General features: G+C 40.2%; 1 protein-coding gene across 1 annotated transcript; it reads right to left on the reverse strand.

Moving 5' to 3' along the window:
* ZC4H2 (zinc finger C4H2-type containing) lies at positions 1 to 27473 on the reverse strand. Its single transcript, XM_075834335.1, has 5 exons — positions 27079 to 27473; positions 19611 to 19782; positions 8898 to 9070; positions 1750 to 1912; positions 1 to 1144 (listed from the first exon to the last, which is right to left on the reverse strand). The coding sequence occupies exons 1-5, from the start codon at positions 27129 to 27131 to the stop codon at positions 1031 to 1033; spliced, it is 675 nt and encodes a 224-aa protein (XP_075690450.1). The 5' UTR covers positions 27132 to 27473; the 3' UTR covers positions 1 to 1030.

A 27473-nucleotide genomic window follows, 5' to 3' on the forward strand; every position in this document is an offset into this window, starting at 1 on the left:
CAATGGATAAGATTTATGAATGCAATTACAACAGTTTCCTAGTGAAACAATATTAAAGTGAATTCCATTCTTTCCGAACACTTTTACCAACACAAACAGCAATGTGAAAGGGATGTGGACTTCCATTGTCCGAGTATGACAAATTTATCAAAGACTTCTGCTAATTTTCTGCAGAAAAAAAAAAAAAAGGATTCTATAATAGGTATGTGGTTTGTTGGAGGATAAAGAGCACATCAGCAGAGCCATGTGCAGGAGGCTGTATGGTGGCACACTAAGTCCCTGAGGCTGCGTACTATGGAGCTGTAGTCACTCCCTGTGCCACTATATGGTGCTCAGTGTGATGCCATAACACCGTTATTCTACCCTAGATTAAGAGACCCCCCCCCCTCCCGATAGGAGCTGTTTATAAGGCTGCGTGGTTTCATCCCCAGGCAATACAGATCAGCACCTAAACTGACCCATACACCCACAGCAACTTTATAGCAGATACTTTAGCCTTACGGGATCTGGCACAAGTATACACAATACATTTTACTATGATATTTTTTTCTTCCCTTTTATTTTATTGATCCATTTGCTTGTGAGAGGCATGTAATTTAGGCATTTTAAAGTAATCGTTTTGAGTGCTCTTTTTTTTTCCTTATGTAATTGCACATTGTTCTTATCCTCGGATAGCAATGGAAATTTTTGTTCAAAGGGCAGGATGTGAAAATAGCACCAAAAAACGTAGATATATTTTCTTCTCCTTTAACTAAAAAATTACAACAAACACTGGGAATGTATGGTTGTAGCAGAGTTACAGCAAAAACAGGTACAATATTTGTTGCTTTGTTTTGCAGCTCTGTTTTATGCTAAAACTACGCCACTGTAACAAAACAGGCCCATTGTGCTTACAACACGTTAAATAGAAAAACACCACACGTTCAGTTCAAGGTTTCACAGGCTTCAGGGCGAGCATGGTTACATTGTTACTAGAAAACATGTGAGGGCAAAAGGGACTTTTCAGGATTAGGAATTGGCCACAATCTTTTTATTCATCTTGCTTCCGTTTTGGCTTCTTTGGATTTCGAGACCGGCTCTTTGCTTTACAGAGTGGGCAAATGGGTGCGTTACGATGGATTTGCTGGTGACAAGACAAGCAGGCCTGGGGAAATAAAAATACATGTTTAGATTATGCGGACAAAAAAAAAACACACAGTACGTACATACAATTGCAGAATATGCATTCATATAAAACCTCTCAATACAAGTGAAATAGTAAAGCCAGACATACACTATTATATATGTAGCAATGTATATATTTTCAATAGAAGTTGCTAAACATCTTCGGCAGCTTATTTTAGCAGCTAAATTAGAGCCAGGTTTATCAGTAGGCACAGTAGGCCTGTGCCTATAAGTGGCCGAGGGGGAAGGCCATCCCCTGAAGGGGAAAATCACATATGAACACACTCAGTGTGTGTTAATTTGTAAAATTGTGGTTGTGTGTGTGTAAATTTGGCACAGACTGTTGTGGGAATGAAATAGAGGACTCTCCGAAATTAACAAGAGGAATGCTGCAGAGGTCGCTACATGTTGTGAGAAGTGGCATACTTGATTGGCAGAATGTAAGGCACAAGACAATCTGTGCCTACAGGCTCCTGATACGTAAATCCGGCACTGGATAGAATAGTTAGATTCGTTGTGAGGTGACCATAGATCAGTGCATCGTATATGGCTTCCAGTGGTTGGCAAAAATAATATGACAGTTACCTTCATGGGAGGCGGCTGCTGGCGGAATGTAGCGGTCTGTCTGGTATCCTGCTTTCTGGCAACTTGTAGCTGTTGGGCTGCTGCCGCTGCTGCTGCCAGGGATTCTGGTATCGGTGGCTCCTGAGGCTCTGTCTGCCACTCAGCTTTCTGTTTTTCAAAATAGCTACAACAAAAAGACAAGAATTACATTAGTTCAAAATCTGGGTTACATTTTTTCTAGCCACATTATAGAATAGACTTATAGATGCCCTCTAGAGATCTGTGACAATTGCCTATGGGAAAAGGAATATCTTTCCTATTGTAGAAGGGAGCATGGTCTCATTTTATGACTTCCATTACAAATTAGCATATCGTTAAAATTATAGTGAAGTTACAATATGGCGTAGAAAAAGGATGGAAGTTAAATCTAGAACCTCCTGCAGAATGCGGATCACCTGAAAATGACAGTATTATAAATACACATAGTAAATTTAGTTAAAAGTGTGTTTGTTAATAAAGCATATTCAGTATATAATGAAAAGTTCCACAACTTTCTAATATACTTCACGAATTAGTTATTGAGATCTGGGTTTGCTGAAAGTAAAGGGGAACATTCTTGTTTACATTCGGAGGCTGAAAACCTGTACAAACCAAATACTTCTCGAAGCTGAGAGGTGAATAAAACTCTACCCAATCTAGGTATTCTGTGAACTAAACAACCTGAATTGTGGGCTGATACATTGTAGCAAACTATAAGACTAAGGGGGGATTCAGACGAACGTGAGCATTTAGCGCGCACAAAACGCTGCGTTTTGCGCGCGTTGCAGCAGCGTGTCAGCTCCGTGTGTCCTGTTCATATGGATGCGCGGCTGCGTGCTTTTCGCGCAGCTGCCATCATTATGACACTCTGTTTGGATGTTTGTAAACAGAAAAGCACGTGGTGCTTTTCTATTCACATTCATTCTTTTACTGCTGTTGCGCAAATAGCGCTTGTCCCACGGAAGTGTTTCTGTGTGGTGCGCGTGATTTTCACGCACCCATTGACTTCAATGGGTGCGTGATGCGCGAAAAACGCCTAAATATAGAACATGTCGTGAGTTTTACGCAGCAGACTCACGCTGCGCAAAACTCACGGACAGTCTGCACACGAATGCGTAACAGTGGCATCTGTCACCCAAAGACTATTATGGAATCCATTTATCATACACATTACTGTGTTAGGCAGTTGTGGAAAAATGCTGCAAAGTAAGAATGCTTTCAAAAAAAGAAGCTTTAGTTTGTATTTTGTAAACTGATAAATCAATATTTGGTGTGACAACTCTTTGCCTTCAAAACAGCATCAATTCTTCTGTGTAGGAGGCTTAAAACTGGGTGCGAAACAGCCAAGCTCTGCTACAAAGGTGAGGGTGTGGAAGACCGTTTCATGTCACAGGTTCACCATGGCAAGACTGAGCAAAGCAACAAGATATAAGGTAGTTATACTGCATCAGCAAGGTCTCTCCCAGGTAAAAATTTCAAAGCAGACTGGGGTTTCAAGATGTGATGTTCAAGCTCTTTTGAAGAAGCACAAAGAAACTGGCAACGTTGAGGACCATGGACGATATGGTCGGCCCAGAAAACTTAGTGCAACAGATCAAAGACACATCATGCTTACTTCCCTTTTAAATCAGAAGATGTCCAGCAGTGCCATCAGCTCAGAACTGGCAGAAAACAGTGGGACCCAGGTATACCCATCTACTAATAATGGTGTGTAGTAAAGGCGGATCCAGCACTCAAAATTAAAAGTTCCAAGTTTTATTCAGGTCATGTTAAAACAAAGGTAAAACAAAGAATCCCGGGACCACGCTTACGCCTTTCAGACCGCTAGGGTCATTAATCATAGCTTGCTTTTCTAAAATAAATTCTCACACACACACACACACATTGACTAATATATATATATATATATATATATATATATATATATATATATATATATATATATATATATATATATATATATATATATATTAGTCAAAGGCATTTAGTCAGGTGACTATCTGGGGCTGGACTTAGAAATTTAACCCTATACTGCATGTAGAAAAATTTGTATCGTACTTACAATATAATATCACAATTCGCAGGATCATATTAGGATTGTACAAACAAAGTCAATAACATATTAATGAATGAATGTCACTTAAAAAATCTATTTTGATTTAAACCAGGGAAGTCATCAGTGTATTTTTGTGACACGAAACATGTGAATTGATTCATTAGTCTTCAGGTGTATAATGCAGTCAAACATAGTTCAAGAGAGACGGCTAATGTGCTGCGCGTGTGTAATAATGACAGAACATTTTAAAATGTGAATACTTCTGAAAGAGATATTATTTGGAGTGTATCAGTAGTGTGTTACTTACTGTACACTGTTCATAACGAATAGTATAATAGTTGTCCAGTACTAAAATAGTGGGATTTCCCAATATGTGTTACGCCCGTGGTGCTGAAGAACAGCTCCTTTCCAGATGATACTCCAAAAGTATTATCTAGTTCCGGAGAGCATTATTAATTACCTTGAGTAAAGCATAACATTGCTAAGAAGATGAGATTAAATATTAATATACTATCCAAAGTTAAATGATATTCAAGTTATACTAAATTTATTAAATAATAGTGTCCATTAAATATTGTCTTTTCCATTAGCTAGCCCATCTTAGCAATGTTATGCTTTACTCAAGGTAATAATGCTCTCCGAAACTAGATAATACTTTTGGAGTATCATCTGGAAAGGAGCTGTTCTTCAGCACCACGGGCGTAACACATATTGGGAAATCCCACTATTTTAGTACTGGCCAACTATTATACTATTAGTTATGAACAGTGTACAGTAACACACTACTGATACACTCCAAATAATATCTCTTTCAGAAGTATTCACATTTTAAAATGTTCTGTCATTATTACACACGCGCAGCACATTAAATGACTTCCCTGGTTTAAATCAAAATAGATTTTTTATGTGACATTCATTCATTAATATGTTATGGACTATGTTTGTACTATCCTAATATGATAATCCTGCAAATTGTGATATTATATTGTAATTACGATACTAATTTTGCTACATGCAGTATAGGGTTAAATTTCTAAGTCCAGCCCCAGATAGTCACCTGACTAAATGCCTTTGACTATATATATATATATATATATATATATATATATATGTGAATTATTTATTTTAGAAAAGCAAGCTATGATTAAGGACCCTAGCGGTCTGAAACGCATAAGCGTGGTCCCGGGATTCTTTGTTTTAACATGACCTGAATAAAACTTGAAACTTTTAATTTTGAGTGCTGGATCTGCCTTTACTACACACCATTATTGCTTTGATCACCTGCGGCCGACAGGATAAGTTTGGGAGCATCTACGAGCACCTACAGCATTCGGATCAACCATACATCAATTTGCATCAGCTAAACGCAATGAAAACGCATTGGAAACGCATTGGAAACGCAACCATAGCGTGGTGGTTATGAGGTGAGCGAAACTTCTAGTAAATCTTTTCTATTTTTATACCCATCTACTGTTTGGAGAAGTCTGGCCAGAAGTGATCTTCACAGAAGTATTGCACCCAAAAAGCCATACCTCCGATGTGGAAACAAGGCCAAACGTCTCAACTATGCACAAAAACATAGGAACTGCAGTGCAGAAAAATGGCAGCAGGTGCTCTAGACTGATGCCAAAATTTGAAATATATTTGGCTGTAACAGAAGGCAGTTTGTTGGCCGAAGTGCTGGAGAGCGGTGCAATAGTGAGAGTATGCAGGCAACAGTGAAGCATGGTGGAGGTTCCTTGCAAGTTTGGGGCTGCATTTCATAAATGGATTTGGGGATTTTGTCAGGATTAATAGTGTCCTCAATGCTGAGAAATACAGGCAGATACTTATCATGCAATACGATCAGGGAGGCGTCTGATTGGCTCCAAATTTATTCTGCAGCAGGACAACAACCCCAAACATACAGCCAATGTCATTAAGAACTATCTTCAGTGTAAAGAAGAACAAGGAGCCCTGGAAGTGATGATACAGAGAGCCCTCATCTCTACAGAGTCTGTCTGGGATTACATGGAGACAGAAAAGCTTGAAGGAAACCTACATCCACAGAAGATCTGTGGTTAGCTCTCCAAGATGTTTGGAACAACCTCCCTGCTGGTTCCTTCAAAATCTGTGTGCAAGTGTACCTAGAGGAATTGATGCCGTTTTAAAGCCAAAAGGATGGTCACACCAAATATAAATGAAATTTAGATTTTTCTATTCATTCACTTTGCATTTTGTTAATTGATAAAAAAAAACAAAACACTAACAATATTTCTATTTTTGAAAGCATTCTTACTCAGTACTGTATGTCACGAGTTTTCCATGATCTACAGTAGATATGAAAAAAAAAAAAGTCTACACACCCCTGTTAAAATGCCAGGTTTTTGTCATGTCAAAAAAATCAGTACAAGATGAATCATTTCACAACTTTTTCCACCTTTAAATGATTTGAGTTTGTTTTTCAATGGAATTGTACAGATTATAGCTTGCATTAGAGGAGGAAATAAAAATAACAAAACTACAATTCAAATACAATACAAGTGATTCTGAGAAACCCCATATAAAGTTCAGCTGTTCTATTAGGATTTTAGTCACATTTTCTGTTGCATGTGACAGCAAAAGCCATGGTCTGTAAAGAGATTAAAGCACATCAAATGCATCTGATTGTTGAAAGGTATCAGTCGGGAGAAGGGTACCAAAGAATTTCCAAGGCATTAGATATACTATGGAACACAGTGAAGACTCATCAAAAAGTGGATTACATTTGGCACAACAGTGACATTACCAAAAACTGGGTGTCCCTCAAAAATTGATGAAAAGACAAGACGAAAATTGGGCCGGGTGGCTACCAAGAGGCCTACAGCAACATTAAAGGAGCTGCAGGGCTTTCTGGCAGGTACTGGTTGTGTAGTGCATGTGACAACAATCTCCCATATTCTTCATATGTCTGGGCTGTGGGGTAGGATGGCAAGACGAAAGCCTTTTCTAACAAAGAAAAACATCCAAGCCCGGCTATGTTTGGCAAAGACCTACAGCAAGTCTGCCAAAAGCATGTGGGAAAACGTGTTATGGTCTGATGACACCAAGGTTGTACTTTTTGGGCATAATTACAAAAGGTATGTTTGGCGCAAAGCCAACACGGCACATCACCAAAAGTACACCATACCCACAGTGAAGCATGGTGGAGGCAGCATTATGATTTGGGGCTGTTTTTCTGCAGCTGGAACTGGGGCTTTAATCAAGGTGAAGGGAATTATGAACAGTTCCAAATATTAGACAATATTGGCACAAAACCTGCAGGCCTCTGCTAAAAAGCAGAAGATGAATTTCACCTTTCAGCACGACAACGACCCAAAGCATACCTCCAAATCAACAAAAGAATGGCTTCACCAGGAGAAGATCAACGTTTTGTAATGGTCCAGCCAGAGCCCAGACCTGAATCCAATTGAAAATCTGTGGGGTGACCTGAAGAGGGCTGTACACAGGAGATGCCGTCACAATCTGACAGATTTGGAGCGCTTTTGCAAGGAAGAGTGGGCAACAATTGCCAAGTCAAGATGTGCCAGGCTGATAGACTTATACCCAAAAAGACTGAATGCGGTCATAAAGTCAAAGGATAATTCAACAAAGTATTAGTTTAAGGGTGTGCATATTTACGCAAGCACATTATTTTTCTTCTTTATTTTTCCACCCTAAAAGACTTCCGTTTGTTTTTCAATACAGTTATATAGATTATAGGTGACATTAAAAGGTGGAAAAAGTTCTGAAATTATTCATCTTGGACTGATTTTGTAACATGACAAAAACCTGGCATTTTAACAGGAATGTGTCGACTTTTTATATCCACTGTATATGTTAAACGGATGCCATAAAAGCCTATGGGTGAGAAATGCCACTGTCGGGCATCCATCACACACATATGTCATGAAGCTCATGACATATACTTTTAACGAATGCCTATGACATAAGCCATATAGTGCATACATTACCCATAAGCTTATATGTTAAAATAAAATATACCACACAATATACTCTTTTTACAAGATCCCGTTGTATGGAATTGCGTAGTCTACTACTCCATTCCATACCTAAAAAACATATACCAACGTATACTAGCCCGACAAAGGCCAAAAGGACACTCTTTTGGCCTTCGCCATGCTAATGGAGCCTTATGGATACATTTAGCTTGTACCTCGGGAGCTTTCCTGGCGTGCATACTAAGCGTAGGGTAAAAATGTGATGAAAATGGGGCCTTAGCTATGAGAAGTGTTTGGTCTCTACAGATTTTCATTAAGAAACAAAATCTGATGCAAATCATCAGTTTTCAAGATCTCTGTTTGCCAACACAACGTATATATGAAATTTGCAGAACTTTTCTTTATACAAAGATAAAACTGTATTTACATAAAAATGCAAAATCCCTTTAATTGCACGGAGAATGGCCCGGTAGGTCACAGGTTGCTGTTTATGGTGGTCTGTAGGCTGTGAATGGATTCTAGACTAAAGACTAATCTATCAGTAGTTTGCCTATAGGAACCAATAAAGCCCCATTGAACTTGAATTCGCCCAGCAGCCTTGCAGGTTATTATTTTGAAGCTAATGGAACTGAATACATGCAAGAAGTTGTAAGGTTTGAACCACATCATCCTGTTACACTTCCCTAGACGATAAGCTGATCGCAGTGGGATTCCTGCTGACGGTGGGGGGCAAATAAGCACTATATGTCGCCCATTATCATCATACTATTCCTCATGCTTTTATCATCATGCTATTCTTTGTATCTGTGCTCATCTCTCGCTCTATTAGATACATATGCCCTAAAAAGGATATATCCACAATCAACAATTTAATATTAATATATAAAGGAATTACCCAATATATTACAAAGTGACAGAAAAGAAAGATATTGCTGTAATCCCTGTGGAGTTTTGTGCTTTTATAATGGTCATCATATAAGCAGATTTTTATAGACAAATGACACCAAGGACACGACACGTATCCCGGACTTAAAAGAAAAGTGAAATTGTTGATTTATCTGTTTTTTCTTAGAATTACAGACAACGGGTATGTAGCTAAAATATATACTACTTACTCCAGAGACAGCTTTTCCTCTTCTTCACACAGGTCCGGCAGCCTCTGCAGCCCAAGAGTCATTCTCAGGGCATCTACGTGCTCTTTCAGAGGTTTGTATTCTTCATGCAGGCGCCGAGTAGACTCCAGCAATTTGTTTAAGTCATTCTCAGACTGCTTGATAGTGTTTTCCATCTGCAGTATAAAAAAGTAGATCACCAAGATTGTCAGGGTTTTAGGAAACTTTTTCATTGACAGCCGTGCCAAAATCAGACAAATAAATTATCGCGTTATGAATGTTCTTTTTTTCGCTAATATCTACTATAATGCGGAGAAGTGCATTGATTGGCCCTTGGTGTGAACTCCGTTCTTTTTTATTTTTTCCACTATTACTTTTTAGCACAGAGGCATTTTCGGAAAGAAGCCTACAGTGCACGCCGGTATATGTTCCTTTTACAGTCTATGGGTGATGAATAAACATGTATGGTTTACAGTTGAATACATCAGGGATATTCCAGAACATGAACGGATACGGTTATGTGAACAGTGTCTAACAGCACTCATCCCAGCGCTGGCAGGAGTGTAACTTTACATGTAATGTAGGTTACAGCTCAGTTCCTTAATATATATGTTACACCCAAGGAAACAGGACCGTACATATTAATTGAAAATTAAAATGTGTCCAACTGGAGATGTCATGGATGCTCTGCTGTCTCCATTCATATGGAATGGACAGTGGATCCCATCAAATACATACACAAGACTCTTATGTCTATAGGCACGCATGCTCGCCCACCACTCCATACAAACACTGCTTCACTGAGTCCCATTTACGTACAGGGCCTTGTTCCATTTGTTGCTGGCAATCACAACGCATTAATTGATGGGGGGGGGTGACAGAAAATACAGTAGAGAGCGTAAAAATGTAAATGCTAAGATTTTTATATTATTCTATTAGAAAGCATCTGACACATTTAGGATCCATAAGGACCCTTTAACAATTAAAATAAATTACTGTACCGATTACCGAGTCATATATGCTTCCTCTGTAAGGATAACACTAGCGAGTCAACACCTACAACCCTAGATTTAAATAAAAGTATTCTTCATATCCATATTAACCCGTTAGTGACCGCCAATACGCCTTTTAACGGCGGCCACTAACAGGCTTTATTCTGATGCATATGCCTTTTTACGGCACTGCATCAGGATAAAGTAAACAGAGCAGGGAGCGTCAAATCTCCCTGCTCTCAGCTGCCAGAGGCAACTGAGGGCTGGGAGCATCCCTGCTCTGCTGTGTGAGATCGATATTAGTATCGATCTCACCCGTTTAACCCCTCTGATGCGGTGCACAATAGCGTGCACCGCATCTGAGTGGTTTTGGAGAGAAGGAGGGAGCTCCCTCTCTCTCCCACCGACACCAGGCGATACGATCGCCGAGTGTCTGTGTCTCTAATGGCAGCCGGGGGCCTAATAAAGGCCCCCAGGTCTGCCTGGAGTGAATGCCTGCTAGATCATGCCGGAGGCATGACCTAGCAGATGCCCGTTTTAAACGGACAGGCAGTAATACACTGCAATACAAAAGTATTGCAGTGTATTACAATAGCGATCGGAGAATCGCATATTAAAGTCCCCTAGTGGGACTAGTAAAAAAGTTAAAAAAGTTTAAGAAAGTTAATTTTAAAAAAAATGTGAAAAAAAAATGAAAAACCCAGCTTTTCCCCTTACAAAATGCTTTACTATTAAAAAACAAAATAAAGTAAAAAAGTTACACATATTTGGTATCGCCGCGTCCGTAACGACCCCGACTATAAATCTATTACATTATTTAACCCGCACGGTGAACGCCGTAAAAAATGTAATAAAAAACTATGGAACAATTGCTGTTTTCTGTGAATCCTGACTTCAAAAAAATTTGATAAAAAGTGATCAAAAAGTTGCATCTACTCCAAAATGGTACCAACAAAAACTACAAGTCTTTCCGCAAAAAAAAATCCCTCATACAACCGCATCGGCGAAAAAATGAAAACGTTACGGCTCTTCAAATATGGAGACACAAAAACGAATAATTTTGAAAAAAAAAAGCGTTTTTACTGTGTAAAAGTAGTAAAACATACAAAAACTATACAAATTTGGTATCGTTGCAATCGTAACAACCCGCTGAATAAAGTTAGTGTTATTTATATCACACGGTAAATGGCATAGATTTAGGACGCGAAAAAGAGTGGCGAACTTTCAGGTTTTTTTCTATTCCCCCCCCCAAAAAAAGTTAATCAATAAATAATGTCCCCCAAAATGGTGCTATTAAAAAATACAACTTGTCCCGCAAAAAACAAGACCTTATACAGCTATGTCGACGCAAAAATAAAAAGTTATAGCTTTGGAATGCGACGATGGAAAAACGTCAAAAAAGGCTGGTCATTAAGGGGTTAATATAGTTGTTTGATAACAACACCATATCGACGCCTATTACATAATAAATAGTGATAACGCAGATCAACTAATCTCACATTTCTCATTTCCATGATAATGAAATCAAATTAATGTGGCATGTAACGTTCTTAACATTCGAGACTAATGGGCATTTCCTAAAAGTCTCTAGTAATACCTGCCATTAGTAAAATGCCCAAATCACCAGGAAAAATCTATATTCACTAAAATAGCGCAATCTAGTAGTCTTGTATTTATTATTTTTGTTAATGGGACTTTTTCCCTTTGAAATAAAAATTGTTGGATCATTGAGGTAAATGAAGCAAAGCTTAGGTTTGTAAAATACTGTAATAATTACAACAAATCTTCACCGTGGGGATAATGTCACAAACAATTAGGTTACTATGACATTTAAGCAGCAATTTGAATTCTGGTATGGATGACTGAAGAGTAGAGTGAACTGAAGCATCAAGAAATACGGAGATCGGATCTAAAAGATTTCCTACTACACATTTCTAGGCTTGTGACCTGAAAATACTACATGTACTTTACTGCCCACATACAATCCAATCAGAGGTCTCCGAGAGGACTTCCCTCTAAAGTCTAAAAGTACAATATGTACCGAATACATGTCTCTGAGCAAGGGCATATGTACTATGACTATGCAGCTGCTATGGGGCCCTGGGAAAATGGGGGCACAATGCTGGTTGTCCCCAACCCTTTTGCGATTATGTGTCGAGAACCTATATAGGACAACCCTCTCTGGAGGAACTGTATTCAAGTAGGTGGAGAATTGGTGCATGGGTCATGGAAAAGGGGCGACAACGCTCAGCACCCTAATAGTGGTCCCAGTTTGATCTTTGCTATAGGGCCCCCACTTTTATTCTGTGTATGTCACTCTCATTCCATCATCCTTGTGTTACGTCTTTTAATATGCTAATTAGCCATTTCTAAGTTATCCTGACCTAACAGTTTGGGTTTCCAAGGGTGAAGAACCACATCATGAGAACCAGAGATCCCAGATAAATAATGCTATATGTCCTTCCTAGATGAAGGACTGTTGTAGTGCATGGAATTGTAGAAAAACACAGAAAAGAAATAAATTAAATGTGAACGGTAAGATGATCTATTTTTTAATTAAATATGATCATCATCAACAAGTAATGTCGCAAATGCTCTTTAACCCATGTTTTTATAGAAGGCAATATGCCGTCTCTCCAAATGTGAATTAGATCATTCTTGCCCATAGGACAGAGAAGAACATTTTGTGGCCAATCGGTTGGATAGAAGAAAATAGCCCTTGTTGAATTTCTGGTCTCACAACCCGTTGAGCAAAGGTCACTTTCATAGTGTGGTCTCCATGACAAGTCTTCCTAATCATGTCACAACCATCATGTAAGGACATTGAAAAGTGGGAGCAGAATCCAAAGTGGATTCATTGGTGAATATCTTTTTTCATTTTATTATCTCTGCAAAAAAATGTATGAATAATAATATTATCCCATTAATAACATTAACACACATATATTAAAGTGCCTTTACGCAACGCAAAATCGGTGCTTTGTAAAGTGGTTGGCAAGTATCTGATGAAAACCTATACCAGGGTGATCCTTGGAGCCACCAGTGCCTATTGTAAATATCGCAACAAGCAGCATCTACATTTATAGATCATACAGCAGAGAACGATGAATTTCAGATGGCACGATCAACCAAGATTAACGACAATCATTTAACATTGCTCTTTCACTATTCACACTGTCCAATTATTGTTGCGATCGCTCGAAAACAAGAAAATCATAACTGGCCAATGTAATCGGTCCTTTAGGCTCTCATAACAACGAAAAACATGGAAGATAAAGATATGATTCACCAAATTACTTTCCTCACATTCTTTACTTCCATTTAAAGTGGATTGAAAGGTTACTTAACATTCTGTATTCAGTACAATGAAAAATCATATAGCCCCTTTCCATTTACTAATGGAAAAATAATGGACCAAAAATAATGGCCAAAACGGTTATACTAAACAGTTAAATTCTAGAAAGAACCGAACTGTGTAAACACATTATATTGCCCATGACTATTGATCCAGGAAACGTTCTCAGTACTAGCCAAAGGATTCCAGAAGGGTTTGGCCTTTCCACTGTGTTAATATTTTCTAATAATCTATTTTCTTCACCATTCACTTGCTATTAATCTTACCACAAAGCAAACAAGCCTGAGTCGTATACAGGTTACTAATATATTAGGACCAACATGGTTGCTAGAACACAAAGTACACTTGTAAGTGCTAAAGTAGGGTTGGGCAATTCATCGAAAAATACCTGAAATCGAAATTCAGCACAATTTAAAAAAAATAAAATAAAAAAAAAAAAAAACCGACGCCGTCTTACAAATTTCGGTTTAAGCAATTATTTTTTCCAGGTTTAACCCCTGGATACGTCATGGAAAGCTAGTGCTTTCCGCATTTTGCCGTATCCATACGGCAAATGGTGGACACCGGCTCAGGGGCGGTGCCACCATCGCCGTATGTCTGCGGTATCTTACAGCTGACATCCGGCTGTAATAGCGGGGATCGAAATTAGCTTCGATCCTCGCCATTAACCCCTTAAATGCAGCGCTCAAACACGATTGCTGCATTCAAGCTGTTTGCAGCTTGTCAGAACCCCAGCAATGAAATTGCCGGGGTTCCGGTGCGTGCAACGGCTACCGGAGGACTAATACTGGCCTCCCGGTCTGACTAGCACGGAAGCCTTCCAGGGCCTGCCCGGCGGCTGAGCCTGAAAGGCTTCCGTAGCTGACGGCAAGATAGCGCCGGCTGAGGAGCTGAGCCGGCGTCATCAGCGTTGGATGTCAGCTGTATGTTACAGCTGACATCCACCTGTAGCGGCAGCTCCGATCCCTGCCATTAATCCCTTAGATGCAGCGATCGCTGCATCTTAGAGGTTGCTAGCAGATCGCCAGCCCTGCCATGCAATCAGGGCTGGCGACTACTGCTATGGCAAAAGGAGACCTAACAATAGCCTCCTGCTCTGCCATTACGGAAGCGATTTGGCCCCGCCAGGAGTTGAAGCCTAATTAGCTTGCTGTCAGTGAATGACTGACAGATCTAATACATTGCACTACATAGGTAGTGCAATGTACTAGAAAAAAAAAAAAATCTGACAATTGGACCTTCAAGTCCCCTAGTGGAACTTGAAAAAAAAAAAAAGGTTTGAACATATGATAAAAGTTTCAAGTAATAAAATAAAACGCAAATCGCCCTGTTCCCTTATAAAGTCTTTTATTAATGAAAAAATTAAATAAACCATACAAATTTGGTATAGCCACGTCCGTAACACATCTATGGATTATTTTACTGTTTTTTTTAACCCAATTATTATACCACCTGACTATGCTGCTGATGTACTCTGCCCGGCTTACACGTGCCCCCACATTATAAACTAAAACACCAGCAATACTCAAACAAAACTACTACCAAGCAAATCCAAGCTACAAAAGCCAAACGGTGCTCCCTCCTCCCTGAACCCTACAGTGTGCCCAAACAGAAGTTTACTTCCACATATATGGCATAGACATACCCAGGAGAACCCTTTTAACAATTTTTGGGGTGTGTGTCTCCAGTGGCACAAGCTGTGCACTACATATTTGCCACTGAAACGGCATATCTAGGGAAAAATGTAAATTTTTACTTTGCACCATCCGCAGCGCAATCATTTATGGAAAAGACCTGTGGGGTGAATATGCTCACTACACCCCTTAATAAATGCCTTGAGGGGTGCAGTTTCCAAAATGGGGTCACTTCTCAGGGCTTTCTTTTATTATTTCACATCTGAGCCTCTGCAATTGTGAACCAATACTTTGTAAATCACCAAATTAGGCCTCAATTTTACATGGTAGTCTTTCACTCTCCTGAGCCCGGTCAAATGTCCAGGCAAAAGATTAGGGCCACATGTAGGGTGTTTCTAAAACTGGGAAACACTGCATCATAATTAGAGCTGTCCTGTTATGGTGGCCCAAGCTGGGCACCGCATATTGACATATCTATGGAAAAAATCAGCAACAGAGTGTACACTAATTTCTGCAAAACACCTGTGGGGTTAACATGCTCACTACACCCCTAGGTGAATACCTTCCAAAATGTGGTCACTTCTGCTTTGGTCCCACAAGGGCCTTGCAAATGCGGCATAGCACCATTCCGTCAGGTTCCCGTTTTTCCGACGGAATCAATAGCGCAGTCGACTGCGCTATTGATTCCGTCATTAAAAAACGGAAACCTGCCGGAATGGTGACGAACGGAAACCATTAGCAATGTTTCCGTCACCATTGATATCAATGGTGACTGAAACGGAAGCTGTGGTTTCAGCTTGACTTTCCGTTGCGGGCTTCTACGACCGAAACCTCCCGAGGAAACCCCGTAACGGAAAGCGAACAGTGATGTGAACAGGCCCTTACAAATTTTGCAGTGCTTTTTTCCTTTAGTCCTTGTGGAAATTAAAAAACATTAACTAAACCTAGAAAATGCTCACTATACCCCTATATAATTTCCTTGAGGTGTATAGTTTCCCAAATGGGGTCACTTTTGGGGGATTTCCACTGTTTTGGCACCGCAAGAGCCCTACAAACCAGACATAATGCCTAAAATATATTCTAATAAAAAAAGGCCCCAAAATCCACTGGGTGCTCCTTTGCTTCTGAGGCCGGTGCTTCAGTCCAGTAGCATAATAGAGCCACATGTGGGGTATTTCCAAAATCTGCAGAACCTGGGCAATAAATATGGAGTTGCATTTCTCTGGTAAAACTTTCTGGGTTACAAAAAAATATAAAAAAAAAAAATTGATTAAAAATTAATTTCTACAATAAAAATTTAATTTCACCTCTACTTTGCATTAATTCCTGTGAAACATCTAAATGGTTAAGAAACTTTCTAAATGCTGTTTTGAATACTTTGAGGGGTGAAGTTTTTAAAATGGGGTGACCTATTGGGGGTTTCTACTATATAAAGCCCTCAAAGCCACATCACAACTGAACTGGCCCCTGTAAAACTAGCCTTTTGAAATTTTCTTGAAAATGTGAGAAATTGCTGCTAAAGTTCTAAGCCTTGTAACGTCCTAGAAAAATAAAAGGATGTTCAGAAAACAATGCCAATCTAAAGTAGACACATGGGAGATGTTAATTAGCAACAATTTTGTGTGGTATAACTGCCTGTCTTACAAGCAGATACATTTAAATTGAGAAAAATGCGAATTTTTCGCTAAATTTTGGTGTTTTTCCACAATTAAATTCTGAACATATCGAGCAAATTTTGCCAGTAACTTAAAGTGCAATGTGTCACGAGAAAACAATCTCAGAATCGCTTGGATAGGTGAAAGCATTCTGACGTTATTACCACATAAATTGAAACGTCAGATTTGAAAAATTAGGTTCTGTCAGGAAGGTCAAAAGTGGCCAAAGATGGAAGGGGTTAAACTGTATCTGCATCTTCAGAGCGCAGACACAATTGAATGCAATGGTAGAGCAGGGGACCGTAAGGTCCTTGCTCCACCATTCACTATGCAACGCTGGACGCGAGGTAGTGACGTCATCGGGCCTCTCTGCGCTGTGCCGCACAGACCAGAGGATGAAAGGGATCTCCTCTACTCATCGTTGGAATGGGGTTAGGGGAGTATGTATATTATTAATTATTTTTATCAGGCACTAGTGTGTGGCTGCTGTGGGGGCATTATACTGGGGAGAGCACTATGGGGTTAATATACTGTGTGGGGGCAGTCATTGGGTATATTATATATAGTAGTATACAGCAGTCAGGGAAAAAATATTAATTCAATGGTGTAGCATGCAAAAAGTGGTGTGGCCTAAATAATAGTTATCGAAGTTACATGTTCAATTAATCGTGATTTTGATTTAGGTCATAATTGCCCAGCCCTATGCTAAAGTAAACTTTTTCAATACAGCATTACACATGCACTTGATGGATATGTTTATAGTACATAGTCATTTCCTTTATGCACAGACTGGTTTGGCATGAAACGTGGAGTGTAGGTCCAATAGAAAATGTCACATGTTCTGCCCCCTCGTATCATGATACATGCCTTTAGTCATCAGCTGCACACCGTAATTCTATACTGTGTTCCAAATTATTATGCACATTGGATTTAAGTGTCAAACATTTAATTATTAGTTTTTTAATTAAATTCATGGATGGTATTGTGTCTTAGGGCTCTTTGGATCACTGTAATCAATCTCAGACACCAGTGATAATTAGTTTGCCAGGTGTGCCCAATCAAAGGAAAACTACTTAAGAAGGACGTTCCACATTATTAAGCAGGCCACAGGTTTCAAGCAATATGGGAAAGAAAAAGGATCTCTCTGCTGCCGAAAAGCGTGAAATTGTCCAAGGTATTGCACTAGGTATGAAAACATTGGATATTTCAAAAAAACTTAAGCGTGATCATCGTACTGTGAAAAGATTTGTGGCTGATTCAGAGCACAGACGGGTTCGTTCAGATAAAGGCATAATGAGGAAGGTTTCTGGAAGACAAATTAATAGGATTAGGAGAGCAGCTGCTAAATTGCCATTGCAAAGCAGCAAACAGGTATTTGAAGCTGCTGGTGCCTGTGGAGTCCCGCGAACCTCAAGGTGTAGAATCCTCCAGAGGTTTGCAAGTGTGCATAAAGCTATTATTCGGCCACCCCTAAATAATGCTCACAAGCAGAAACGGTTGCAGTGGGCTCAGAAATACATGAATACTCATTTTCAAACCGTGTTGTTTACCGATGAGTGCCGTGCAACCCTGGATGGTCCAGATGGATGGAGGCGTGGATGGTTGGTGAATGGCCACCATGCCCCAACAAGGCTGCGACGTCAGCAAGGAGGTGGCGGAGTCATGTTTTGGGCTGGAATCATGGAGAGAGAGCTGGTAGGCCCCTTTAGGGTCCCTGACGGTGTGAAAATGACCTCTGCAAAGTACGTAGAGTTTATTACTGCCCACTTTCTTCCGTGGTACAAAAAGAAGAACCGTGCCTTCCGTAGCAAAATTATCTTCATGCTGCAAAGAACACCTCTGTGTCATTGGCTGCTATGGGCATAAGAAAGGAGAGAAACTCATGGTGTGGCCCCATGTTCCCCTGACCTCAACCCTATTGAGAACCTTTGGAGCATCCTCAAGCAAAATATCTATGAGGGTGGGAGGCAGTTCACATCAAAAGATATTCAAGCAGAAACTGTCCAAATACTCACAAATTCAATGGATGCAAGAATTGTGAAGGTGATATCAAAGAAGGGGTCCTATGTTAACATGTAACTTGGCCTGGTAAGTTTTTTTTTATTGAAAGAGCTTTTGATTTCTGTAAATATGACCTCCTGATGCTGCAAATTCAACAAATTACCATTTTAGTTCTCTTTACAACCTTTAAAATGTTTTGATCTCTGTTGTGCATAATAATGATACAGAAGATACACAGCCCGTCTTTATAATAGGCATGTCAGAAGTGTTTTGATGGCTCTTAAAATGTGGGTCCCCCTTTAGTTAACCTTAATATGGAGGTGCACTTTTTATAAAATGTTAGCTACAAAAAACGTCTAAGAAATCAGCAGTGTCTCCTTTATGGCAGCGGGTAGGCCAATGCTGGTGTTATTTCAGGCTTCAGCATCAGGAATAAGCACTTTATTCCATTGTCAAAAATGGCGTCTCAATATTTTTTTCTATAGCACAAGGCATCCCTAAATAGGCCCAAAAAATAAAATAAAAAGTTAAAGTGTAGCTAAACGTTTGACAAACTTCTGACATATCATAGTCAGAAATTTGGATTGGTGGGGGGTCCGAGCACGGAGAACTCCCACCAATTGCTAGAACAAAGCAGCTGAAGCGCTCAGCTGCTTCGTGTCTGTTCAGCTGTTTCCGGAAATAAATGTATCAGTGTACGGACTCAATAGAAAGTCTATGAGCCTGTACTCCGATACATTGGCTTTCCGGAAAAAGCCCAACCGTCATGAAGCGGCTAAGCGCTCACACGAGCTGCTTCGTTCTAGAGATTGGTGGGTGTCTCAGTGCTTGGACCACCACCAACCCAAACTTCTGACATGTCACTATGACATGTCAGAAGTTTGTCAAACGTTTAGCTACACTATAACTTCAACTGGTCTAAATACTATTCTAGTTTTCAGTTGATACATAAATCAATGTTTTTAGTGCGCCTCAAACCATAATGGAGAGTGTGCAGACGACCCAAATGATTATATAGGATTTCAGCTGCATGCATACAGTGATGGTTTGTGGAAGGAAATATAAAGTACAGTACATACCACATTAATATCAGCATGTATAAGCCTCAACTCTTCCACATGGGCCATTTTTTCTTGAAGTAGAAGGTCCATTTCTTGCTTATACTCCTTTAGGTGCCTTTCCTCTGACTCCAAGGAATCAAACTCTGATTTGAGGCGAGCCTTTATCTTCTCCATTTGAAGTGTCTTGTTCCTAGAGAAGACGATGTTGCATGTTTTAAGACATGGGGTTTCATAAAATATCATTCTCACTATATGTATGATGTCAGTACGTGACTTTCAGACTACCGCATCCCTCCAGTGGCAACATGGTGGAGGCGGTAGTCTGAGATGCTCCCCAGATTTCTGCTAACTGTAATTAGACATAAGCACAATCTAGTGAATGGAGGGGGCTGGCACAACTGGTGAAGCCAACAACATTTGGAAGAGGAGCCTTAAGGGAACGGAAGCTAGGAGGGTATTCTGCCACTCATTGTGTGTGGGCAGGAGAAGCAGGACTCAAAGGCTCAGTCGGTGTGTCCTGGCAGCATTCAAACAGATTATTACATATAGGGTAACAGAGATGCTTTAGTGTAAAAGGGATTATTGTTAAATTTATAATTTAGACAATCCAACTAAACGATAATCCCGGTGCCTATGGGTGCAAACAAATGGAAATTTAAAAAACACAAATTAGTAAGTAAATTATAATCCCAGCTTAAACATTCTTCCTAATCACTAATAATTAACTCTACAGACATAGGATATTATTTTTTGATACATTAGGAACAACTTTATCAAGAACAAATCATTCAGATTGTAACTAAAATGCTTAGCACGTATTTAGTTTGATAAAAAGGAACAGTCCCATATTGGATCACTTAGAGTTTAGGTACAAAGATCTGTCCATGTTCAACTAACGAAAACTACGTTTTATCTATAATAATGTAATATAAGTATCACATTATATTAATTTAAGAAGGCCATCTGTATAAAAGGAAGACAAATAGTAGTCTTATTTAATTCCAACAAATGAGTCCTGCAAATGGTTTAAATAATAACATGTAAGGCAAGAGCAAAGGTGGAGCAGCGGGTACCCAAGAGCACTGTCTGGCTGCAGTGACGGGACTTCCTGCCTGGCACAACTGCCAAGATAGCACTATAGCCATCTTCCCCTTTTGGAAACCCAGAGATCCCTTATGCAAGAGAACCCTCGATGGGCATTCACCAAACCCGATTTGAGAGAGAATGAACTAGAGCACGAGTGTTAGACCGAATTCAGACTACCATAGTATCCACCATGCTCATGAATTATTCCCTGCTTTATCCTAATCATCTCTCTTCATCTCCCTCTGTTTTTAGCATACACAATTATTAATTAACACCCATGAGTGACGTCAGAGGTGACCTTTGACCTGCCGGTTTTTCCTGTGTTTTTCTTTCCTTCCTTCACTATTTAAAGTACCTCTTCACAATTTAATGCACACGGCCTGATGAAGACGCTAGTCTAGCGTCGAAACGCGTAGCCTAATTGACTATTTCATTATTTATTTTATTTACAACCAATAAATCCCTTTTATTGCCTCCCTGTCTGGACTTGCAATTTATATTAGCAGTGCTGTATTTTTGGTTCTAATTTTTCTCCTTATATGTCTCATTGAGCGGTTGTCTTTGTACCACCGGTTTGGACCTATCTGCAGCTACATCACCTCATAATATTATTACCTGCTTACAGTAGAGTTGTGCCTACCCTTGCACAACTTCTAAAGGTGAGCAAAATCTTCACCACTGTTCTTTCCCTGGATTTTCTCTTGTGATCTGCACCATGTGGCGCCGTGGTATTTTCTCGTTTTCCCTCTAGGTACCATAGTATACGTCCATGTGACGGCCGTTAAAATAGCCGTCACACGGACTGTGTGAAGGGTACGTTGAAAAATAGAACATGTCCTATTTGGTTCCGTTTTCACGGATCCCTCGATAGACTCAAGTCTATGGGGATGCGTGAAAACAGGACCCGCACGGGGGCAGCTGCGACGTGATAAACGGCTGTTTTTCACGTCTAAGTTTCGCCACGTTCATCTGAATTTGGCCATATTATGTCAAATAATTCTAACAGACCTTTCCTCATTACACAACGTAGAAATAACTACCACGTGCTGTTACTGTGTGAGACGACAGACAGTTTGAGCAGGGCCCGCATACTATTAAGAAGATAAACATATATATGCAGCTGTCAAAACATACATTGGTCACATATAGGCCACACACACAGTACATACTGTATATGCTAAATGGCACAAAAAAAAAAAAGACATAGTGCCTTGCAAATGTATTCCAACCTCTAAAATGTTAATAGATTTGTCTGTACTCCAGGTTTATTACAAGTCACCGTAACTACAAAGAAATTAGGTGATAGTTTATATGGAACATTTAATTCACAGCCCATACTTTGATAGACTAATACATATTAAGTTACCGTTAATGTACTTATATAATTGCTATACATTTTGAGGTCATTCTAGGGTAAACCCTAAAGGGAATGTTTCATATGTTTAAAATTTTCATCTTCATTAACCTCTTACAGTCCAAGCCATTTTTATTCATTTTCGTTTTATACTCCCCGACTTCTAGGAGTTGTACATTTTTTATTTTTCCATCAACGGAGTGGTGTGTGAAGGCTTGTTTTTTGTGGTAGGAGTTGTAGCTTCTATTGGCACTATTTAAGGTAAAATATAATGTACTAGGAAACTGAAAAAAAACCTCTATGTATGGTGGAATTGGAAAAAACTGATTGCTCCATTTTCTTTTGGGTTTCGTTTTGAATGTCTTTCACCGGCAACAAAACGACAAATTTACTGTATTCCACTGGTCAATACAATTACGGTGATACCAGATTTATATAGTTTTTTTTAATGTTTGACTCCTTTTACAAAGAAAAAACAATTTGTTAGGATACTATTTGTTACCGGATTCTGTTAAGCCCTGCCACAGGCCATGAAAAACATCGGCACTCAACGATGGCGTTGTGGGGGCGCTGATGAGGGCCGCACCCCTCTCTATAATGCCTCAGATGCTGCGGTCGTGATTGACCGCTGCATTTGAGGGGTGAAACGGCCAGGAACAGCATGATCGCTATTCCTGGCCTTTAGCACCAGGTGTCAGCTGTAATACACAGCGGACACCCGCAGTGTATGGAGTGCACTCATACTTCTCCCCCTGCACATTGACGTGCACTTACATCATGGTTTGTTAAGGGGTTAAAGGGGTTTTTCAGAGAGAAAGTTGAAGGCCTATTCTCAGGATAGGCCATCAATATCTGACCAGTGGGGGGTCGACTTTTGGCACCCCCGCCGATCAGCGGTTTTAAAAAGCGCTGCTTCTCCTTCATTCCCTTTACTGCTCAATACTGTGATACACTGACACACTTACAGCGGCGTTTTACAATATTACAGCCTTTTTCCATTCATGTGAATGGGAGAAGGTTGTAATACTATGAACCGCCGATACAAGTATGATGGCATTTCAAAGTAATGAGCAATGAAGGGGAAGTAGTGCTCGCACGAGCACCGCGGAACCTTCAAAATAGCTGATCAGCAGAGGTCCTGAGAGTCAGAACCCCACTGGTCAGATATTGATGGACTATCCTGAGGATAGGCTATCAATTTTCTCCAAAAAAAACGAAAACTTTAAGTGGATTTCATTACCTTAATTTAAAAACTTCCCTGGTGGTGGATAGAGACAAGCACTCTGCTGTATTGACTATACGGACAATACAGAAAGTGTCTGTGCTTTATGGCAGCTGCAGTCCACAAGATTGACATAACTCAGTTGATTTCTTTGATTTTAACTGTGGACCTACAGCTGCAGTCCAATCAGTTGCGCTACAAAAAGCCTCTGCGTAGTCCAGGCCATAGAGTTAATTGAAAGAGAAATAGCAGATTATCATGGTCTCCAGAAAGTGTTGGGAGTATTGCTCATCCCCCAGAGAGTACCAGGGGAGATGCATACAGCGGCAGGCAGGTGTGGGTGTGTGTGTGTGTGTGTGTGTGTGTGTGTGTGTGTGTGTGTGTGTGTGTGTGTGTGTGTGTGTATCCTGCCCTATCTAGGCCTCCCGCAGTATACAAAGGGCCATCATTAACTCGCCCACCTTCTAATAATGTAATTACTCTTCTCATCTGTCCCATTCTATACAACAAAGCTGAAAAGTGAGCTATAAAAACAGGAAACGTCAGCCTATTGTGTCTGCTCTAGGGGGCACTGTAAAAACTTAAAGGGGTTGTCCAGTCTGTAAAAATTGATGGCCTATTCTCAGGATAGGCATTCAATAGCTGTTGGCTCGGAGTAAGACTCCCGGGACCCCCGCCAATCAGCTGTTTTGAAGGGGGTGCAGCCCTCGTACGAGCGCTGCTTCCCCTTCATTTCTACTTGCTCACTGAATAGCCGAAACGGATGTAGCAGCGATTCACAGGTATTGCAGCCTTCTCCAATTGAAATGAATGGGAGAAGGCGGCTGCAATACCTGTGAATCGCCGCTACATCGGTGTCAGCGATTCACAGGGAGCAAGTAGAAATGAAGGGCAAGCAGCTGCACCCCCTTCAAAACAGTTGATCGGCGGGGGTCCCAGGAGTCGGACCCCGACCCATCAGCTATTAATGGCCTATCCTGAGGATAAGCCATCAATTTTTAGGGACTGGACAACCACTTCAAATATTAAAAAATATTCGATAGTCAGGGATAAAAAAAAACAACACAATTTTACATAACAAAAGAAGTGCTCTAGTTTCCTAATGTAGGTTTTGTTACAATCCCATCCCCTGCAGATCTGTTTTAAACAGTCTATAGCCCGGATCTCATTTGCAGACTATGGACGGACGTAGACAGCTGCCAGTAGTGCGATGACGCATTAGCAGGGAAGCCGTGTTTGAAGTTGCTGCAGCCTTTTATGTTATTTCAAAATCTTTACCACAGCTATAAGGAAGGCTTCCAATAGACAGAATGAAGAAAAAAAATCCAACTAATGTGGCCTACTTTATCTCTCTTCAATGATGTTAATAGCGGGAAGTTTTAACTTCTATTATTATAACCACTCCTGTGTTTGCTAAAAAAAAAACAAAAAAAACCACAAAAAACAAAACACAAAATTGAGCTAAAAACTGCGTGTGTGATCCTGGCCTTAAGGTTAAGTTCACATGCTGCAGAAATTTCTGCAACTGAAAATCTGTTCTATACATCCGAATGGGGTTGTTTCTGCAGCAGATGAAAGGGAGAGTCGCAGAAATTTCTGTAAATAGATCGGCCGTGTGTGAACATGCCCTAATGGTAGAATCACACGTGGCAGATTTGTTGCAGGGATTTCTGCGACTTAAAATCAGTTCAATGTATATGAATGGAGTTGTTTCTGCACGCCACATTCAGGTATGTTCACACAGGTCAGGTTTGCTGCGGAGAAATCTAAAGCCAAATTCGACCCAGATACCACAGGGAATTCTGTCCAAAAGTCTGCACTAAAGTAGTGTTTGATTTGGTGGAGATTTTTGTACTATACTGGCCACCGCTGGCGCTGCCGTACCGAAGAGTCCATGCTTCCCTGGCTGGTCTGTCTTAAGCTGGTCTCCTGGAATGACATCTCATCCCATGTGACGCTGCAACCTCCGATTGGCTGCAGCGGTCACATTGGACACAACTTCATTCCCGGATCAACATAGACCAGCCCAGGGAGCAGGGACGTGTCGTTATGGGGACTATGATCTTTTTTATATAGATTGTATTTTTTCTTCTAGTTATGATTTTTGCTGCAGAAATAGTTATTGAAGTCAATGGGGAAAATCTGCAACAAATGCGCAACCATTCTGCAGCATAAATTGACGTGCTGCGTCAGCATTGACGTGCTGCGGATTAAAAAGTATGCACCGCAGGTCAATTTCTGCACTGAACTTTTCCACAGCGCTTAGATGAGATTTGTTAAAACTCATCCACTTTACTGCTACTGGAACAGTCACCGGAATTTCTGCTGCATGTGAATATAACCTTACACGGTCGCTTCCGCTCAAAAGGAAGAGATTCTGGTAAAGATGCTTTCACATGCAGTGTTTTTGCTGCAGTTGTGTCTGAAAATGCACATTTTAGAGAGTTTGCTGCGGGATATGGTTTACCATGGGAACCGTTCTAGGAACATTTCGTCACTGCTGGCTCATGTGAACAACTCCTAATAGTTATTTATTTAAAAAAAAAAATAGGCTAAATATAGTATCCGGAGGGAGAAAAAATGATTCCTGTGGGCTCTAGCATGGCCATGGTAATGGGTAAGTGAATACTAAGCAGTGTCAGCAGATGCATTTAGTGCCTTCTCCTATTGTCCACCGATGCGGGGACTCTGGACTCTCATAGGAAAGGCTTCAAGCTATTATGTACGTACAACAGACAATCAAAAGCCAATGAAAGGGTGAGAATCCCTCGACTGGCTGCATTGTCACATCAGTGAACATACTCCCCCACTGCTCCAAGCAAGAATTACCATTAACCCCTTTACTTGAAGTGACTTCACCCTCCGATTGAATTGTATGCACAACACTGTATTTTTATTCTATACTGTATAATACATTATGGCTATTTAGATACAATAACGCCTTAGATACACATATCATCTGCAATTAAAATCGACTATTTTGGAACATTTTACAACGAAGTGTGAAGCTACATAGGTGATTGTCCACCATGCAATTGTGTTACCCATGCCCACAGTATAATCCTCCCTCATTGTATCGCACGCGATCACTTTGCGATATTTAACCTCCATTTTTTCATAATATAAAAAGATGAATTAATGACGGAAACAGAAATTAGTTTGGGCTTCGATTTCGGTACCATTGAAACTAGCGATGTAATAATACATAATCTGGTCGATGATCTGCGCTAAGATATTTAATTAAAACCGATTTTCCTATTGATCATTTATACACTGCGAGAGAGATCAGATATCATCATTATTCAGGTCAGTTAAATCTCTGTCCGGTCACTTGGCCCATATACGCATATAGGTGTAGTTATTATTACTATTTAATATTTATGGCGGTGTCTAAGCGACAATTGCGGTTTGAAAACCCACCGGTGGCTACTTTGTGCTATTTTTCAGGTCTGGTAAATTTTTTAAATAATAGAAGCAAATCGGAATATAGAGAAAAAAAAAAAAAAAAAAATATAAGAAATTAGTCAACAATTGGTCACCAATGTTGCAGGACGGCGCACGCCTAATCACACAAGGCTACTAATTCTGCTAGAAAAGCACAGAATGTAGGTGGACTAATGGAAATAATTCCATGTATATGTTCCAGAGATGACTGGACTGCACCAGCTCCACATCTATATGCTGGATGCATCCATAGAGTCTGATGGTTCCTATGTAACTGTAGGTGCACAGTATTCATTATTACCTGCAGGATTCTATACAGTCCTGGTGCACAGATTAGAATGCATGCTAGAATAAGAACAATGCACTTGAAGTGTCCTTACCTGATCTCCTTGATGCTCTCCAGCTTACACATGATCTCCTGCTCATCGCCCATACTCCGCGCTCTACAGTACAACTGTCCACTGAAACGTAGGAAGAAAATCCAGCAAAACAATACAATGGATAGAAATGTAAGCACAGGCTACGATCCAGCAAAGTGACGCTCCCTGGTGCTGCTGGGAAATACAGTCCGTTCTAAGGTCTCTCTCCAGACCGTGTTAGCTACAAGGACTACATCTCCCAGAAGACACAGCGCGCATCTTCTCCCTTCACTTCCTGCTGCCTCCCAGCGTTGTGCAGAACGTCCCAATGTTAATCAATTTGCTGGAGCGAATGATGTGAAATGGCTGTCAGGAGAGGGAGGGCAGCGTGTCATAATAGATTAGTCTTCCTAATG

Source organism: Rhinoderma darwinii, chromosome 8, assembly GCF_050947455.1.
Source record: "Rhinoderma darwinii isolate aRhiDar2 chromosome 8, aRhiDar2.hap1, whole genome shotgun sequence".
NCBI classification, from domain to species: Eukaryota; Metazoa; Chordata; class Amphibia; order Anura; family Rhinodermatidae; genus Rhinoderma; species Rhinoderma darwinii.

Excerpts from the sequence above, each read along its gene's own strand:
- ZC4H2 (XM_075834335.1), bottom strand. The coding sequence starts at position 27,131 with ATGGGCGATGAGCAGGAGATCATGTGTAAGCTGGAGAGCATCAAGGAG. Across the intron at positions 19,783-27,078 it reads GAGAGCATCAAGGAGATCAG|GAACAAGACACTTCAAATGG; the intron begins GTAAGGACACTT and ends CGTCTTCTCTAG. Across the intron at positions 9,071-19,610 it reads TACATGCTGATATTAATGTG|ATGGAAAACACTATCAAGCA; the intron begins GTATGTACTGTA and ends TTTATACTGCAG.